The 19727-nt window shown below is 41.4% G+C and overlaps 1 protein-coding gene across 11 annotated transcripts in view; it reads right to left on the bottom strand.

Annotated features, from left to right (window-relative positions):
- Positions 1–19727, bottom strand: part of LOC126284608 (rabphilin-3A-like) — a 971947-nt gene that overhangs the window by 171691 nt on the left and 780529 nt on the right. For all 11 annotated transcript variants that reach the window (XM_049983667.1, XM_049983659.1, XM_049983658.1 and 8 more), the window contains exon 8: positions 291–411. In XM_049983667.1, the coding sequence (XP_049839624.1) occupies positions 291–411 (121 nt within the window). The remainder of the gene's footprint in view (positions 1–290; positions 412–19727) is intronic.

The raw sequence follows: 19727 nt of genomic DNA, 5'->3' as shown, positions 1-19727 counted from the left end.
TTAGCTGCTTGGGATAATGTAGAAATGTAATGTGAATGTGGAAAAGAAAACGATATGGGGAACAACTTTATATCCGTGTTGTAGCTTCTCACTATTTAAACAACACATATCAACAGCTGCATATGACTTATATGGTAATCCACTTGATGTTATCAATGTTTCATTACATATAGGTAGCTAAATAAGACTCATCATCTATAAATTAATACACGTGTTTAGAACAAGAATGAAAACAGTGTACTTGACATTTTGTGTTCTTATGAAAAGAGTGTGGCACGCAGTGCGCTTACCTTGCCTGCCAGCTCGCGACCAGCTGTTCTTCTCGAGGCCTGGCCTTTGTATTCTGCGCACTCCGTACTTCCCACCACCGTCTTTCGTCTTCTTCTCTGGCAGTACATATTTCGGTAAGCCCTGTTTGCATCAGAACGAAAAGGCCGTCACTGAAATTTCAAGGCAATCTGCATCTAAAGTTATTTGGCAATGTTTTATGCTACTTGTGAAGTATGCAGATGAGAACAGAGATTTACAAGTTAATGAAGAACGAAGAGACAATTTAGACTATAATTAAATAAATATCACACCGAAATTTGACAAGCCCAAGTTCGTAGCTTCTGTCAAATCTTCCTTGAAATAATTTATAAAAACCAGCAGTTAACTGAAAAATTCTTCGGAATCCCTAGTTAATCTGGGAAGAAAAAGATACATATAATGGTCTTCACACGTACAATATCTGGAAAATGTCTTAAAGTCACTCATTCGCAAACGGTAGTGACCTATGTAGCTGACTAGTGCATGAGAAGTATTGTCCACCCAAGATCGAACAAGGATTTGAGTTGGGGGGGGGGGGCAACTAAATATTAGCCCCAAGAGAGGGATAATGGTGCAGGAAATGAAACACAATCCTTAGAAAGCTCAAAGTTATTAAACGACTACGTTTATTTTTCAGAAAAGACTAATACTACCACATAATGACAGGTACCTATCCTCATCGTAGCTACCCGAGAAACTGTAGTTTTTAAGAGACTTATACATACTACTCTGCCCGACAATTAAAAGTGAAGCATCCAGAAGTGTAGGAGGAAACAAAATGAACCTTAGGGGTTGAAACGGAATGCGATTTTATTTCAGAGGTAACACAATCAGCTGAAATTTATAACGAAATTGGCAATACGAGCTCACTCATCTGTATGACGCTTTCCTCCCACGAAATCCCTCTCTGGTCTAAATGCATGCAATGTTTCGGTCAAGAAGGGCGTCCTGTATTGAGACAAGATGACCCATGACTGTTGTAACTGATCCTTGATATCGTAGATACTGGTACTGAGACGGACTTGACAGCCGAGCTGGTGCCACATGAGTTCTGTAGGTAACAGTTGTGGCCACATGAGTACTACATCATCAAGCATACATTTCGCTGAGAGAGGTATCATGTGTGAACGAACGTTATCCTGTTGAAAGACGGGACGACGATACTGTCGCAGGAGAGGTAACATATGAGGACAGAAGATGTCATTGTACTGTCAGAGTTCTTGATGGTTCCCCTCACTATGATTGTAAGAGGCAGCTGTGCTTCTCCAAAATACTGGAAGAATGGGACATCTCCCGATGTCTCCACCATACTAGTCGACGATGGTCAGCTGGGTGGGGCAGTGCATATCAAGCGACTCATCGCTGAACACAATGCGACATCGTTCATCAGCACCCCATGCTTTCCGGTCACGGCACCAACCCAAACGCAGCCGTTCGTGATGTAACGTTAACATGAAACTACACATAGGACAGTAATTCCCTTGTCCGGTTGCTGATAGTATCCTTCCAATGATGCGGGATATCACAGGATGTTGCAAGTTGCCCTGGTGTGCACCCCACTGCACTTCACGTCATTACGCCAGGTGCTGGGGCTGTATGGTGATGACGCCTTCCCTTATAATGTACTACAATTTAGGTTAACATTTTTACAGAGTGTGTTTATCGTGTTGCGCGATTTTTTTTACTAATGTTTGTGTTGTGGTTGGCAGGAGAGCCAACCGTGCTACTGAAGGAGGCCGAAATGCACGCGTCTCAGCTCACGCAGGCTGGCGTGAGGTCTGGAACATGACAAGGGAATTAGAATTGAGAACAACGGACGTAGCTGGGGGAATACTTAACTTTAATCCATTAATGCAGAACGTCGCTCTTTATGGTACATGATTCACAATATCAACAGTACAGATACTGGCGCCTTGCCAGGTCGTAGCAAATAACGTAGCTGAAGGCTATGCTAACTATCGTCTCGGCAAATGAGAGCGTAGAAGTCAGTGAACCATTGCTAGCAAAGTCGGCTGTACAACTGGGCGAGTTGTAGGAAGTCTCTCTAGACCTGCGGTGTGGCGGCGCTCGGTCTGCAATCACTGATAGTGGCGACACGCGGGTCCGACGTATACTAACGGACTGCGGCCGATTTAAAGGCTACCACCTAGCAAGTGTGGTGCCTGGCGGTGACACCACAGTTTGTATGCATACGACTGTTGTAAATGTAGCGTATGGGCGGCGCGTATTGGAGTTGCCTTCTCCTTGCCAAGTGGCAAGGACGGTCCTAAGAGCAACGAATTAGAAGCAGCCGGCCGTCATAGAAGTGACCGAGAGCTTCGCCTAAAAATGTGCTTATTACTGAAAAGGATGGAAACCGCTGTTCTTTTATTTGCAAATGTGTTCTACACTGTCCGAAGAGAGTGGTTGTTCTTGCATTTTTACCGCCATATCTGAATTATTGTCCGAGGGTAGCGTCCTGTACTTATCTGATTAGAAGAAGACCGATGCTACAGCTCAAGTCCCAAACAAGGAGGAAAAAGTGGTGAATCCAATATTCGATCTGAATATAAATGATGCTCGTGATGTCGTTGTTAATGGTTGATTTTGTTGTCCAAGAAGCTTAAAGGCGCATGGGTGGTTCTGGGAGTCCATGCGTAGCTAACATTGAACTTGACTTAATTTTATTCATAATTTGTCGTTTTAATGTGGAACGCAAATGCTTGTCAGTGGAGAAGGTGATATTCAACTTGGTGTTAATTTTTATGACATCCTTTACCCATTTCGTGCAGTTTTGAGTAGTGTCTCAGAAGAGTTTCAGGCTGTTTTCCACGTTCCTGTGACGGAAGGCATTCTTGAGATATTTACCATTAATCGAAATAGAAGAGCATTTTCTGAGCCTTAATTCATCTTCTTCAGCTGTAAGAGTGTGACTTTAAACAGTCTCGTTGGCATGTCGTGAATGGGGAAAATAATGTTTGCTGTTGTAATTAACTTTAGGGAAAAAGTGGCGATGGCATTAGCCTTTTATTTTTGTGTAGACGATGTCTGTGAGTAGGCAGTAGCTTTAGCGGTAGGAAGATTTTTAACACTCTGGTATAGTCACTGTTCTTATAAGCTGCACATGAACAAAATAAATAATAATAAAATCACAATAAAAAAACAATAAAAGGCTAGAAGAAGGAAAAATGAGAGAAAAGTGTAAGCGAAAAGAAAATTTGACTTCTGCTATTCTTTCATTTATTTCTACATTAAAAGAGAATTACCGATTTTGTTGTGAATGGGCACCTAATAAAAGACATTAGAGGTAGTACTTAAAATAATATTTGAAGAAAGACGGGTTTTCGCATTCGTTTATTAAAGAGTCGGCTTCTGCTAATGGATTTACACTTAGCCAACGATCTCAAACATAGTGGTATTTCTTTGAGAGAGGAAACGAGAACTGAATGTCCAGTGATAGTAGTCATTCACAAAGAAAGAACTACTTAAAGATTATTAAAGTCCGCTGATGAAACGCCGAAAGTCTTTCCCATAATTACATTTTGCTTGATAAGTTGATTTTTAAAAGAGTGAGTGTTAGCGCAATCTAACATATGTCTTGAAAGTCTCTTCGGGTTTGCTGCCGGATCCTAAAATCAACTTGACTCGATATTTCGGCGATCCAACTGTTCGCCATCTTCAGGAATTGCTACTTCTGCTGATGAGTCTCATCAACAAATAATTAATGTAGAGAAATGAAGTTGTGGGAAGAAGTTTGTGTAGGTAACATATTTAACTGATTAACATTGCAAGATCACAGGTTAACGTAAGCATAAGGTAAGCCATTACAAACGTTGAATGCTTGTACATTAACAACCGGTGTAACCACCAGAATGTTGAATGCTGGTATATTAACAACTAGAAACCACCAGAATGTTAAAAGGAAGCATTGTGTTTTACAGGTACCGAATGTCGGTCTGTGGGATGGAGTCCCACACCTTTTACATCTGGTTGGTCAATACAGGGAAGGTTGATGCTGGCTGTGGATGACATTAGACTTGTTGTCCCTTGAAGTTGTCCCTTACGTTATTGACTGGAGACAGATCTGGTGATCGAGCGAACTAAAGCAACTCGTCGACACTCTGTAGTGTATGTGGGAGGAATACCCTGTTGGAAAACACACCCTGGAATGCTGTTCATGAATGGCAGCACAACAGGTCGAATCACCGAACTCACGTACAGATTTTCAGACAGCTTGGGATAAGCACGAAAATGCTCCTGCTGCCATATGAAATCGCACCCCACACATAACTCCAGGAGAAGATGCAAATAGCGGTGTTTTGGCGTCAGTGAGAGGTACACTACAGAGCATCTGTTCGGAGCTGTCCTTTGAAGTAACTGATTTGTAACAGATCACTGTGTCACTGTGGTGCCAACTGATTCTCAACTGTTGCTGGAGATGCAGTACGAAGCGTGAGAACCAATAGTGCCATGTGGCCGTCTGAAGTGGTCTTCTTGCGACCGTACTGTATCGTGACCACCGCTGCCCGCAGCATGTTGTAAGGGGTTCACCATCCTGCTGGAGCAAATGTAATTTCGATGTATTGCTCACGCGCTGTCTGCGACAGAAAATATCTTTGCTGAAATAGAGTCGCAGGTCAGAGCAGTCTCGGCAGTTGTTGCAATAGCTCTCTGTAACAGAGCTGTTGCAGTCGCTCGCTGCTTCAGAGCACTTGTAGTCTGTCGCTGGTACAGCGCAGTTCAGAGCCATGTATTGTAAGATAAATTTTATTATTTCCATTGGCATGCACGTAGTTAAGTCACTTGTCTGAGATGTTAATATGAATCTGTTTCAATATTTTTGTGATTCGTCTTCACCTGTTGACCTAGATTTGTAATATTCAATTTTTCATATAATGGATTGCAGATCCTTATGAATAATGTAAAGGATTTTCAGAATATAATTTTTACTAGTATACAAAAAAAGAAGAAATAATTTTGCCTTAAGTCATTACCATTCTCGATCTAGTCATCTATTTAAATTTAAATATTTCAGAAATTTTCGCAGATCGTACTCATGTGCTATTTAGTAATCAGACGAGCAGCTGTGCAGCTGTGTCACTAAGCAATGCCAGTTTTTCTAATAATTCAGATCTCAGAAAAATGTTGCCCAGTATTAGTACACAGGCCAGCAATGCACTAAGCCGTGCCATTCACGAGCAGATATATAGACAGCGTTATCCGACGACACCATCATGAGGTAAGAAATTTTCAGTTTATTCAGATTGATTTCACAGGGCCATGGCATAGCTCTGCTTACGTCAAAATTATCAGTTTTCAAGAGTTAAGATACAAAAAAAACCTTTTTTTTTTATTTTTACACTGGAAGGTTACAATGTGCAATGGCTACATTGCTGTCATGTATTTCTGCAGTATTGAAATGGAATAATAGTATGGCATTGTTAGCCGGGATGTCCGGGGTCGGCCACGGGCAAGTACAAATCTTATTTCATTCGGCGCCACATATGTCAATGATGAGGACAACACAATATCCAGTCCACGAGCGGTGGGAACCTTCGAGCCGGCCGGGAATCGAACCCGGGCCCAGTGCATGGGAGCCAAGCACGTTACCACCCAGCTAAGCAGGCGGTACTACAGTAGGAACATCCACCTTCTCGTAGCCCTGTTACACGACCTGGTTCAGACTCAGTGCAGTGCTGACAAGGGCGTCTTTGTAGCCTTACAAGTGTTTTTGAACAGCATCGCCTCCATGTCCAGTCTCAAATATAACTAATGCTCACGACCATTACAGCGTGTATTTAAAGCAAACCTGATTTGCACCCTCATAGTGGCGGTCTACCTAAGTACAACGTTGGTCATATCATCGTTACTGTGTGTAACACGCCAGGAGAACATTACGTTTTCATACTGGTCTCATTTTTTTATAACTTTAGCTATGACGTTAATAATTATTTCTGTTTGTTTCTCACAATTTTAACTCTGTGTATTTGTGCGCCAGCTGTCAATCATGAATCAATATCTTACTACTTATGCGTTACACTGTTGCTGTTGTCGTAGATCTGAGGATGCTTGTTAATGAACAGAAATAGATAATCAGATAATTTTAATTTTTTGTGGTGACCGAGGATATTAAAATATTTAATAAATAAAGTGTTAGGAAGACGTTTCTGGAGGTAATTGTCTAGAGTATAGCCTTGTACGGAAGTGGGCGTGAGCAGTAAACAGTTCAGACAAGAAGGGAATGGAAACTTTTGAAAAATGGTGCAACAGAAGAATACTGAAGATTACATGGACAATCGAGTAACCAATGAGGAGGTACTGAATCGTTTTGGGGAGAAAAGAAATTTATGGCAGAAGTTGACTCAAAGAAGGGATTGATGCGTAGGACATATCTTGAAGCATCAAGAAATCGTAAACTGGGTATTGTAGGAGGTGCAGAAATTGTAGATTGATGCGATGGCCTGACTACCTGAAACAGTTTCAAATGACTATAAGTTGCAATGGTTATGCAGAGTTGAAGATTCTTAGACAGGGTAGCTCCGCATAGCGACCTGAGTCATACCAGTCTCCGGGCTGGAGACTACTACAACAAGATTTTTAAACGTCTCCTCGTTAACAGCCTTCTCCGCCTTCTGTTCCTCCTTATGCATTCAGTGACACCCAGAAAGAAATCGTGCTCTATAACTATCAAAAATATTACGGTAGTGCTGATAATCTCGTTTTATGGTAAGTAAGACAGTTGAACTACAGATGCCGTTCGAGTAAACAAACAACCCTAGGAAAACCGAAATATCATCTCGCATGCAAAATCTATTCAGACCTAACTTGTAAACAAAACAGTAAAAATAATTCTGAAATTCGAATTTTCATTTTCAGAAAGTTGTACAGCACGTAAACGAAGCAAATGCTAACGTAGGAGTTTCTGAACTTTTCATGTAAGGAAGAATTCACATGTGTTTACCGCGATTAAGGTACCGTGAAGACTTGTAGAAAATGAGTTCTAACATGGAAATAAAACGTTTCGAGACCCACATATATCGAACGTAAATGGCTCGCCATTAAAGTAGTGACACAATACTACAAACGGCATACTAAAAACTTCAAATGAGCATGAAGCGACTACATGCTTGGATATGCTAATGATTAACATTGCACGCCTACCACACAAAGAAAGTAGGGGTAATGGCATCTACATTCTGACAGCGGGTTGCTCTTTCAGAAATAGCATTTTAGTGGTGTTTGTTTGCGATAACATTGTATTATGCCTTGTGTAAGAAGAAAAAAGGTCGTCCAGCACCTGTCGGAATGCGACAGTGGCAATATAATGGGTTATTGAAACATAACTGTTCGATATCGTACAGCTACGCCTCGGACCTTGTGTCAGGAAATGAGCTTGTTTGCGGATAGTACGATGACGTCTGGAACACCACGAGAGTTCAGCACTGCGGCCGTTGCTACGGCTTTCCTTGACGCAGCCGAAGAAATGCTCACAGGTACGGTTGAGCCCAACAATAGTGGACTCAAGAGTGGCCCCACGTCATCCGCTCAGACGAGTCCCGGTTCCGCTTATCGCTAAGGGTTGAAGCATGACCGACTGTACACAAATCTCTCCTGAAGACGCAGTTCCATTCTTGTTGCTGCCAGGTAAGGTATTAATAATGACACCCTGTTTCTGACTGTTAGATAGACCGTTACATGTTCCATAGAACATTGAAACGAATTTTTATCGAAATGTTGTGGGAGGAGTCAATTTACAGGATACGCAACACGACAAATTTTAAGATTAATGAAAATATTTTCTTCAGTCGTCGTGTTCATCCAACTACACTTAAAACCAAGGTTTCTTTCAAACTACAAGTCTTCAAACAAAAATTCGTTTATGGTATAGAAAGGCTTTAGGTTAGATTTCAAACATCCTTGGTGCTTGTTAGCCATTTTATGTTATTGGGCAAGTAATAAAAAGAATTGTTGACGCATACTGAGCTCATTTCTGAGTCACTTACAGCTTTAATAGAGAGCAATGAAGGTCACTTTTCCATTTCTTGTTCAAGGTATGGATGCTACTGTTTTTCTAATATTGTGGTGAATTTTCTGCGATGAATTTCAGTAGCGAATATACATATTGTGAAGGCAATATTAGAATAACTAATTCCTTAAGGAGTTATCTACAACATAAATGCAGGGAACGCCACATGTTAACCTTACTGCTTACTTTTATACACTCAATACATTTTTCTGAGTGATTAGCTACCCCAGAAAATCACTCCACAATACCTTACTACTGGTAAGTGGAAATATGCAAAATATGTTACGAGATTCATTTGTTTGTTTTCAAGATTAGCTATTATCAGAAGAGTAAGAGTAGCTGAACTTAATTGTTTGAACAGCTCAGTAACATGTTTCATCCAGTTCGAGTTTTCAACCAAAAAATTTGAAAACTTACTGCTATTCATTTGCTACATCGTTTGTTTACTATACAGACCTGCATATAATGTTTCCTCAAAATTTTGGGAGACTGTATTTTCAGACAGCCACTTAATAATGAAAACATCATTAACAATTTCTTCTATTGCTTTCGCTCTACTGGGATTTATTATAACACTAGTATTGTTCTCTAAACGTACCAATTCTGCTTGAAGAATGTTAAGTGGAGGGTCGTCCATATACATTATGTATAGCAATGCACTCAAAATTGTACGCTGTAGGATTCCCGTCGTGATTGCCGACCCCGTCATTAAAACTGACTCTCCTTCCAATATTTTTGCATTCTGTTTGCTAAAGATGATTCGAACCAGCTGTGTGTAAGTTCGTTAACGTAACTTTTTCTTGGAATGTAAAACATCTACGTAATCAAATGCTTTGTAAAGATCACAAAAATACCAACTGCTGATTTTTATTATTTATAGCTTCAATTATTTTATGAGTAAATGTATAAACTGCTTTCTCAGTCGACCAAGCGTTCTGGAATCAAATTGTGATACGCGAAGCAAACTGTTTGTAGTTAAGTGAGAGACTACTAATGAGTATATTTCTTTTTCGAATTTTTTAGAAAAACGTCACTAAAGAAACTAGACGAAATTATTTAAGTCTTTGTCACCTTTGTTATATAGAGGTTTAATGTCTGGAAAAAATTCCTGTGAGATTCATGCATTACGTATATTATTAAGGACAATACTTATTAAATCAAAATCACTCTTCAGAATTCTGTCTGAAATTTCAACAACATAATAGGAGCCTTTGGTTTTGATAAGTTTTGTATTATATTAATTTCTGTAAAGAATATTGACGCTACTTCTAATTCCTTAAAGTTTTGATGAATAACATTTTAACATGTCCTCTTGTTTATTCAGCTAAATCATTTAATGCTATTTTTCCTGCTACATTTAGAAAGTGACTGTTAAAAACACTCGCAACTTGTGAATTGTCAGTCACAACGTTGTTACTCAGTTTAAATGTGATAGTAACCTGTACAATAACAGGTTGTCCTGTCTCCCATTTAACACTATCGCATATGGTTTTAATCTAATTAGCTGCATAATTTATTTTTATTAGGATCTGTATATTTCTGGACATTTTATGGGCTTTCCTTGCTTTTGTAGAATGCAAGCAACGTCATACCTTGACTTATTCTGATCTTTATATGACTTTCCCTTTTCCTCTTACATGATAATCCCTTTAGTTAACGACGGCATTATGTTGTAATGGACTTTCTGGATAACTTTTTAGGAAACTTACTCTCAAATTTCGACACCAATTTATTGTGGGATACATTGAATTTCACATTATCATCTCTCTTCATGTATACCACATCTCATAACGACTACTGCAACTTATTCTTAAAACGTTTAATATTGTTTCCTTTCTGCTATACATTGTGCGGGTTATAAGTAAAAATCGGTTATTATATCCTTGGAGGTGTTGTAGTTCTAATGACCTGCAATTTACTTTATGCTTCTAATCTGCCTGATACAAAAAGTGAAGCACCTGGAAAGGGAAAAAACGAAATTAAACTTGACAGTTTGAGAGCGTATGTAATGTTATTTCAGTGATTACAAAATCCAGTCAAATTTACAACGAACCCAGCAACATAAGCCCATTATCATTATGACGTTGCAACCACTCTGGCCAGGATGCAGTCATTCAGTTGGGATTGGTGTTATTAAGCTGGTGTAACCTCTCCCGGGGAAAGCTGGCCCACAACTGTCACCACTGGTCGCTGATATCCTGGATAATGTTACTCGAATGGAGTTCACATCCTTGCGGGTTCCACACACATACTGTAGCAGGCAGATAGGGGAATCCTTGTGGCCACGAGAGTACACCAAAACAACACAGGAAATTCATGGAGACATGAGCAACGTGTGGACGAGCATTAGCCTCTTGAAAAATGGCGTCTCGATATTGTTGTATGAAAGGTAACAATCCAGAAAGCCTGAGCATACTTCGACGCTATTCATGAGCAGTCTGTGCTTCCCGGCCACAGCACCGCCCCAAACGCAGCCGTTTCTGTTGTGTTGTTAACGCCAGCCTACGCAAGGGACGATAATTGCCCAGTCTGGCTGCTGCTGGTCTCCGACCAATGATGCGAGATGAACACAGAATCTTCCAAGGAGTTCATTACCTGGTCTCGGAAGCCAGAAGCAGATGTGAAGGGGTTAAGATGTCTTTGGTGCACAGTACGGTGATCTTCCATTTTGGTGATCAGACATGGCAGACTGGAACATTGACTACGATTATTTCTGTCCTCACTTTGACATGCAGCCCAACATCTGGCTACTGTTACATCTGAATGCCTCACCAATCCAGACATTGCACGAGTCGACCAGACCCACCACTAACCACCTTTCAAATACTCTCAGGCGCACATAACTTTGTCTGAGACGAGTAACCGACATCTCTGTGTCCTTCACATTGGTCATTCAACATCTAACGTTGTTGACCTACCCCCTCCCCCCCCCCCCCCAATTATATACCCTACAAGGTCTGATAAAAAGATTAAACAGAGACAACACTAATGCATCCTGGTGGTCGCTTTACCTGTCAAAGAGAATTGCAGCTGTAATCATTTACATACCCGCCGATGTTGCGTATTTACATTGTTAATTGACCGTGTCTTGAGGATCGTTCACTTTTTTTTTTGTTAGATAGTATATGTGTGCGGAACGTGTCGTGAAGGTTTCGCCTTAAGTGCTGTTACATACTGTATGCCAGATATTGACCATATTTTGTAACATATTCACCGTCATGAACGTTATCCACCGGAAAAATGGACGTTAATAATGATGAAGGCCTCCTCCACATTTTCCGTGCATTTCAGAGATGCGCATCCATGTTTTGCAATATCGTCTACTCACCTCTCATTAAAACGCAGTCTCCGTCTTTTCTGACCACCCATTCTCCAAAATCTTCCATAAAATACTCCTACTCCTTTGTTACGCTTAACTATTGAATGGTAATGTACTGCAAGGTATCTATGATCTACTCAGTCAAGTTACATTGCTCTAGCTGAACAATAGAATGAAAAAAGTTGTATGTGTGTTTGGATAAAATTCCTCAAGCAATTAACAGCGAGTGTTACGCTATTTAAAGGTTCCGTTTTCAATAGGCTTCAACGTAAATGAGAAATATGAGCAATAAAGGTCAAGTTTCAAAACAGTGTGTTTTAACGATTTTTCAAGCACATTTCTTTGATTATAGTCAGAAGTTCTTCGCAGCAGTTCAGAGCTGTTCGCAGTAATCTAATATTTACCACTGAAAATGTCTTATTCCTCACGTTTCTCACAATTTATTGGGTTTATTCCATTAACTTTCTGTGAACTAGATTGTCAGTCCACAAAGATCCGTAACTTATTTTATTCCCGGCGTATAAATGTTGTGAGCGCAGTAAATACGGTGCCCGTTTGATCCAAGAACTGTAGACAACATATGTGCATTCAGTGATTTAGTTGTGAGCAGGCAATGTTAAGCAGCGGACACGACGGCCGCAGTGTGTCAGCGTTTTAGTGTCACAAATCGCAATGGAGCAACTTCTCTAAAGCAAGTGATCAAAACAGTCTCCGTAACGTTTTGAAGAAGAAAAAAGTGTGCGCGAAGTTTGTCCCGCTTGCCCTGACTCCCGAACAAAAACGACGACGGTTGGACATCTGCCGCGACCTGATTGAAATGCAGAACATTTCTGTAAAAAGTCACCACGTGTGATGAGATTTGATGTTATCAAAATGGACCTACCAGAAAACGACAAAGTGCAGAAATTCATATGAACGGTCAACACTTTGACTAAATAACCGACATAAAAGCCAATGTGACGCGCAACTTGACCACCATACGAAAGCTGATGTGTTCTGACACTTTCACACGATTCTATGAACGTTCTGCGGGTTTTACTCAAGTGCGGACAGACTAAGCAGAACACCTGAATCACCACCTTAAAGTTTCTTTATTTTTATTAATCAACTTTGGAAACTTTTTGGACTGGCGGTGCATAACAATAGTGATCCGATCCAGAAGCCAACAATTTCGTCTACGATGCTTATACGGAAAATGAGATAAGAAGAACATCTGTGCGAGCCAATGATGCACAATGTTTTATATATTTGGTAACGAATCCACGTAATGTAATTTTAGAAACTAACTATAGATGTCTTACATTTATATAAATTTTGGGAGACGTGTCAACTTGCTGATCTATTGACCTATCAGCTTATTATTGCAACATTCCTGCCTGTTAGTATCCAAGCGCAACGTTAGTGTAGTTTTCCTCGGATCTATGGAGTGGATGAAATGGGGGCACTAGCACCCCCTCCACCTCGCTATACGCAAGTTGTCAGGGAGGGAGAAAAGTAGTGCCGTCAATACAGACGGGCGGAATAAAGGAAGCCATTTCAGTAGGAAGAATGCAGACGTCCTACGCAAGGCCAGGCAACAAAACGGAGAGTTTTGAAAGGAGTCTGATGTGAAGGGAAATCAAGCTGTTGTAGCTGATTGATGTAGCAGCCTGAAGTTATCAATATACGAGTGATGATCAATAAGAAACGCACAAAAAAAAACCATGATGTACAGTATATGAGTATGCCTCAGTTTTAGCTATGAATCAACATAAGTGGAAATCTGCACCCATTCTCTTAGACAGCGGCATCCATTCCGATAACACTCCGTTTCTAGAAAATAACTGCGTAAGTTGTGTTTCCTTTTGTTCTGAATTGATGTGTGTGTTCGCACTGGTATTTCTTCATAGTACCACATGAAAGTTCGATAGCGCAAACCCTGAACGGTATGGTGAATGCTGGGCCACCTAACAACCACTTATCAATGTTTTTTAACTTACAGAACCTCTAAGATACTAGTGCCGACGTGATCATCCTCATAAAGAAGTATGGCATTTGCAACACTGATTGCAGGCAATTTTTTTACAATTGGCATAAGTCAACTCTGGCAGTATTCATCCATAGGTTGCAGCGTTTTCGAACGATCCAATGGAAAAAATTACTCGAAAATAATACCCTAACTATTAGAATACAATCATCATAACCATCATCATCACCCGTTTAACTCCTAATTTATCTATTATCTTTATGTATGTATGTATGTTGTTCCACATCTTCTCAGAAGCCACTGGACAGATTCTGACTAAACTTTGTACATAATCTGACGAGAAATACTCTAGAGGGGTGAGATACACTTATTTCCCGTATAGTTGTCGATGAAAAGCGGATGGCGCAGAAGAATTTCTCAGGAACGTCGGAATCAACTTAAACCAAACTTTGTATGCATGTTACCGGCAAAGTGTCAAATTAATGTATTTTATAGAATGCTTAGGCAATATACAGAATGTCTAGAACTTTTTGGGAAAGTTTTTAATTTCATAATTTTCCCAGAAGTCTATACAACCCCTAAGTATTTTAACAAATGCGTAATACACACAGGCAAAGTATAAAATTACAGCGGAATAACGTGTCCACAGATGTTTATGAAAAGCTCTATGTTGTGATGAGTTATATTACCATACAGTATGTAGTAGACAACCCGCCAAGTTAGCCAAGAGCGCTAATGCGCTGCTTCCTGGACTACGGTAGGCGCGCCGGTCCCGGATCGAATCCGCCCGGCAGACAGACGACGAAGGCCGGTGTGCCGACCACCCTGGATGTGGTTTTCAGGCGGTTTTACACATCCCCTAGGTGAATACCGGGCTGGTCCCAACGTCCCGCTTCAGTTACACGATGTGCAGGCATCTTAAAACGTTCGCACTGTTCCATGGATTACATTAGATACAGACAGCTGGGGTACACTTATTCCATCCTGGGGGGTATGGGGCGGTGGCAGGAATGGCATCCGATCACCCTCTAAGATTAACATTGCCAAATACGTTTCTAACCACGTCGACCCTGCGCAACCGCGGGATAATGGCGCAAGCGATAGAAGAAGAGTATCTAGTAGACAACTCCTTTGTTATCCTGTATCGCCTGTCATGGACAATAGATGAATGGGTCTCAGAGTATGAGAAACAACTCATTACCTGGTACGTAAAATTCAGCAGTTGTACCAGTGTTCTCTGGACGTTCATTAAGCTGTACTTCTTCATTAATCAATAAGGACGAAGCTGCTTCTTCTTCACAAACTTGGACGTATTTACGCCACTCATCTTTTCGTTACAGCGATCGCCTGTTAGGAAAACACTGCTCTTAAAGAACTACTCCTCTCGTTGTCTGCAACTCTCTATAAAATCGTTCTTTTATTGCAACTACCGAATCGTCAGTCATAAAATTTTCACAGTCATCATGTGCAGTCTCCATTTTAGCGAAAGTGAAGCTGGGACACAACTGAGCTCCAAACGAACTGGACTGAAACTGTTACAACAATGATGTGGATCTTTTAGGTGTGAAAATATCCGAATTATCTTTCTTCCATACTTTGCATTTAAGGTAACCGACGTTCTCTTAATGGCCTGGACAAAATATTAAATAAGATGCATTGCGTACCCTACCTCATGGATTTTGGTACTCTTTATCGTACCTAGATGTTCAATCAGATGGCCGATTTCACTGTCTGCCGGTAACATATACACTGTTGAGCCAGGACATTATGACCACCGCCCACCACAAGGTTATATGCTGCCTGGCGACGCTCAGGGCACGTGACGCGGAAAGACAAGTATATGAGCCTAGCATAGACGAATGGGGAATCATTCTAGCAACGATAAGTAGCGCAAATGGGGAAACTCGTCGACTGAAGTGACTTTGACAAATGCTATATTGTTGTGGCCCAGTGGCTGGGAGCGAACATCTCACAAACAGCGAAGCTGGTCGGTTGTTCGCGTGCTACTGTCGTCAACATCTATGGAAAGTCGTTGAAGAGCACTGAAACCCTGAGTAGGCGACAAGGAGTTGGACGTTCATACGTCATCACAGGACATAGGGTTGCCCGCTCTTGAAAGCTGGATAGGCGGCGATCTGTGACGAATCTGACGACAGAGTACAGAGCTGGTGCAGGCACAGTTGTTTTGGAGCACGCTGTTCAGTGCACAGTGTTGAATATGGTGCTCCGAAGCAGAGGACCCCTACGTGTTCCCATGTTAACCCAACAACATCGTCAATTATGGCTGCAGTGGGCCCTGGATCATCGAGATTGGACCGTGGATCAATGGAATCGTGTCGCGGATGAATACCGTTTATTGTTAAACCAGTTCGATGGTCGTGTCCAGTTACGTCATCCAGGCGAGTGGATGGTCGAGATATGCAGCGCGCCACGGACACAGGCCGGTGGGAGCAGTGTTATGTTATGGGGGACTTTCACCTGCGCTTCTATGAGACATGCGGTAGTAATCGAAAGCACAGGCAGCTGTGGACTATGTGAATGTTATTAGGGACCACCTGTAATCCCTTATGCTCGATGTCTTCCTCAACAGCGGTGGTATCATCCAGAGGGATAATTGTCCGTGCCACAAGGCTAGAATCGTGCTGCAATGGTTTGAGGAGCATGACAGTGAATTCACGTTGATGTTTTGGCCATAAAATTCGACTTATCCAAATCCGATGAAACCCAACTGGGACGCTATCGTGTGCGAGCTCCGCGCCCACATACCAGCCGCCCGTGAATTGCGGGATGTGTGTGACCCGTGCGTAGGCTCCGGTGCCACAAATCTCTGGAAACCTAACAAGTACTCGTCGAAGCAGAATCACTGCTGAAATACGTCCGACAGGTGGACCAACATGCTTTTAAGTAGGTGGCCATAATGTTATGGCTCATCAGTGTATACAAATAATAAACATGTATGTATACATATAATTATTTGCATAATATAAATATCTGCATAAAAATGCTGTGGGGCTAATATACCCCTATGACATATAGGGAAGGTAGCGCGAGAAGCCGTGTCATGCAAAAATATTCGATGACGGCTTATACTGGCATAGTATCCATTGTTTTATGGGTTCCTAAGTTCATTAGTGACAGTCCCAATCGCTTTTCACATGTAGGGGTGAGGCGGAGTGCAAGGATAGTGACGTATTTCCATATATCAGTCAGCCAGGAATATCAGACTTGTGTCAAGCATCATTTACTATCTGAGAAAAATATTACTGTGACAGAAAGACACACAGAGCATTGAGAGCAGGGGTAAAATTGGTTATATAAAAGCATAATCCAGGAATATGTAGAGTAATTTCAACAAAATTTAATATAAACAGAGACTGACGCAAAAGAAAACGAGAAAAAATAAAGCACGCAGAAGACATGGTTCCACATCGATGATACTTCGTACACGTATACACCACTGGAGGGTATGTACCTGATTAGAGCGCCAATTCTCTGTGACTGGTAGGACGGCCACCAGACCGCTTTAATGTTGTTTGTTTTTAATGTTGTTATCGGATCTGGTAGAGTATGTGAGGGGAATGAACAGCGTCATATGTTGGGGGTTTGGGGGTTCACTGTGAAAGACTTGGAGGTGCCACGTACTCATCTGAGAGTGCGTTATCACCACCTGACAGAGTTTGAAAGTCACCTCATTGTGGGTCTCCATTTGGCCAACTGGTCAAGTCATGCAACATTCACTCTTGTGGGGCATTCGGATGCGGCAGTGGTCCGATGTTGAACAGCATCGTCACGTAGGGGCAGGCATTCTCCTAGTTAAGGTTGCTGTCCACTACGTCTGACCACTACTGTAGAGGACTGCCGTACTGTGCGACAAGCACGCTATAAAGCCTTCACATTTTTGCTTGCGGTACGTGAACATGTAATGGACTTCCTCAAACATACTTTGTCATCCAGCACCACTGGTTAGAGACTATCAGCATCCAGACTAGTTACTGACCGTCCCATGCGTAATGTGCCGTTAACGCCGAAACACAAGCGGCTGCATGGTGCTGTGACAGAGAAGCATGGATGGCTGATGAATCGAGGTTCTGCACCACACAGATGACCGTCGTCGGCAAGTATGGTGTTACTCCTGTCGTTATTGTGTGTGGAGCCGTCGGAACCGATTTTAAGATCACGGCTGACAGTGGTTGACAGCACAATGGTGCGTTCCTGACATGCCATGATATCGTGTAATCCGATCAATTTGTTTATCAGTCAGCCGACGTCTTATACTTAGTCCATCATATAACTTGGTACTTCCCAACTGCTCTTTGAGTCTACGTAGTCTCGTGCCCATCCTCTTTTGCACATGATTAATGCACTCTAGTTTTGTGATTGACAAATCACCATAGGGTTTACTCTCCACCATTGCCTTATACGATCGTGAGTCTCCATCCCCCGGAAAACTCATGTAGCGAACAGCACGGTCATGCTGGGAACGTTGGAACATTTTCACTGCAGAAGCAACTTCCATCCCTCCACTAGTTCCTTCATAGTTTCTCTGACAATTCATTTCATGCTTAGTTTGCTTTTCAGTACTCTTGCCTGCTTGCCTACAACCCAGACACTACATGGTCAACACATCAACATCCAACATCTTCCCATTGTCGATGCTGATAACAGATGCACATGAATTCTTTGACTTTAAACCTCTTTCTTGCCAGGATCCGTCGAATGTTATTGCTGTGTCAGAACTACCATTTTCGGCTACAGCCTGCTGTGCTGCTGTAGTCATTGAGTCCATAGCACACGCCTTGACACTACTTCTTACTATGGAGTTGTATTTGATAGATTTTGTAGGGGAACTAGGGAGGTTCAGCAAGCCACAAAGAACCTTACCAGCATAATGGCCTTTCCCTATGCATCTAATTCCATAGAGTATCTTAGATTAGTGTCAAAAAGTCCATTCTTTACACTTACATCTGAGGTCTTGAAAGTCTTTTCGCTTTTACAGTTCAAACACATTATTTGTAAAGTGCACACCAGACCACTGCGTTGAGATAGCTTTTCAGAAATTTCAATTTCTCCTCCACATATACTACAACACACTGTTTCACACAAAGCTGAAATAAGTATATGGAAATTAATAATGCTATTGCAGTTTGTTTCACTGTCTGAAGCTGCGTTGTATTTTGCATCATTACCCAGCAGTTTTTTCTTGGAAGCACTCGGAGGAGTAAAAGGACTGTCACTATTTACAACCAAATTATCACCCCTTCGGCGCTAACAACTCTTTTTATTGCTGTTATATTTGTTCTGTCGTACCTGTTTCCCATGTTTCGTATTTTTTGAAACACTCCTTTTGGTTTAGTCATGACGAAAACTATCACAGGAAACACAGAAACTAAAACGCGGCTAGTGGATAACTTGATGTCAAACACAAACAAATGTACAGTTAAAAGAGTTTACTGCGAAGTACCAACAGTGTAGGCAACTCATGAAACGGACAGTTCTCTACAAAACAAAAGAAACCACAGCCTTCTAGACTGTATAGTTCCAATGAAAAATGCAAATATGCTAAATGATGGAAAACAAAATTCTCGGAAATGTCAATGCATGATTATTTTCAAATATTTATTTAAAATAGTAAATAACCGAATATTTCAATAAAACCGACACCACATTAACCATAAACATTCATATTTTCATAATTTGCATAATAGTAAAAATGTCAAATTTTGTCATTTTGGGTGGTACGACTCCCCTTAATTAATCGCGATCATGATTTTAACTTTCACGAAGTGGGGAATCGTGCATCACCAATAGTTTACTCTCGCATACAATGTTACTGCTCCCTTGTCAACCAGGTACACAACATTTTCTCAGAAGGCATTACGGTAGCATAAAGTTCTGCCACTCATATGGTGTTCAAGTCGAGGTCGGAAGCGCTTTGCTTCCGATTCTGATGATGATGTCGCTGATAAGGGGGAGGATGGGAGTACCACGGACGCTGAGGCAAAAGCAGAGTACTGCCTATGTCCCTACCTGTTTGCACTACGTGCTGAAAAGGGCGTTGACTGCGAACAAAGACCTAAGGCGACCATAGAGCAGGTACCGCCGTTATTTGTTTACAAGACAAGTGACTA

This window comes from Schistocerca gregaria, chromosome 8, assembly GCF_023897955.1.
Source record: "Schistocerca gregaria isolate iqSchGreg1 chromosome 8, iqSchGreg1.2, whole genome shotgun sequence".
NCBI classification, from domain to species: Eukaryota; Metazoa; Arthropoda; class Insecta; order Orthoptera; family Acrididae; genus Schistocerca; species Schistocerca gregaria.
The sequence above is the reverse complement of the archived record's forward strand: the minus strand, read 5'-3'. Positions and strand labels throughout refer to the sequence as shown.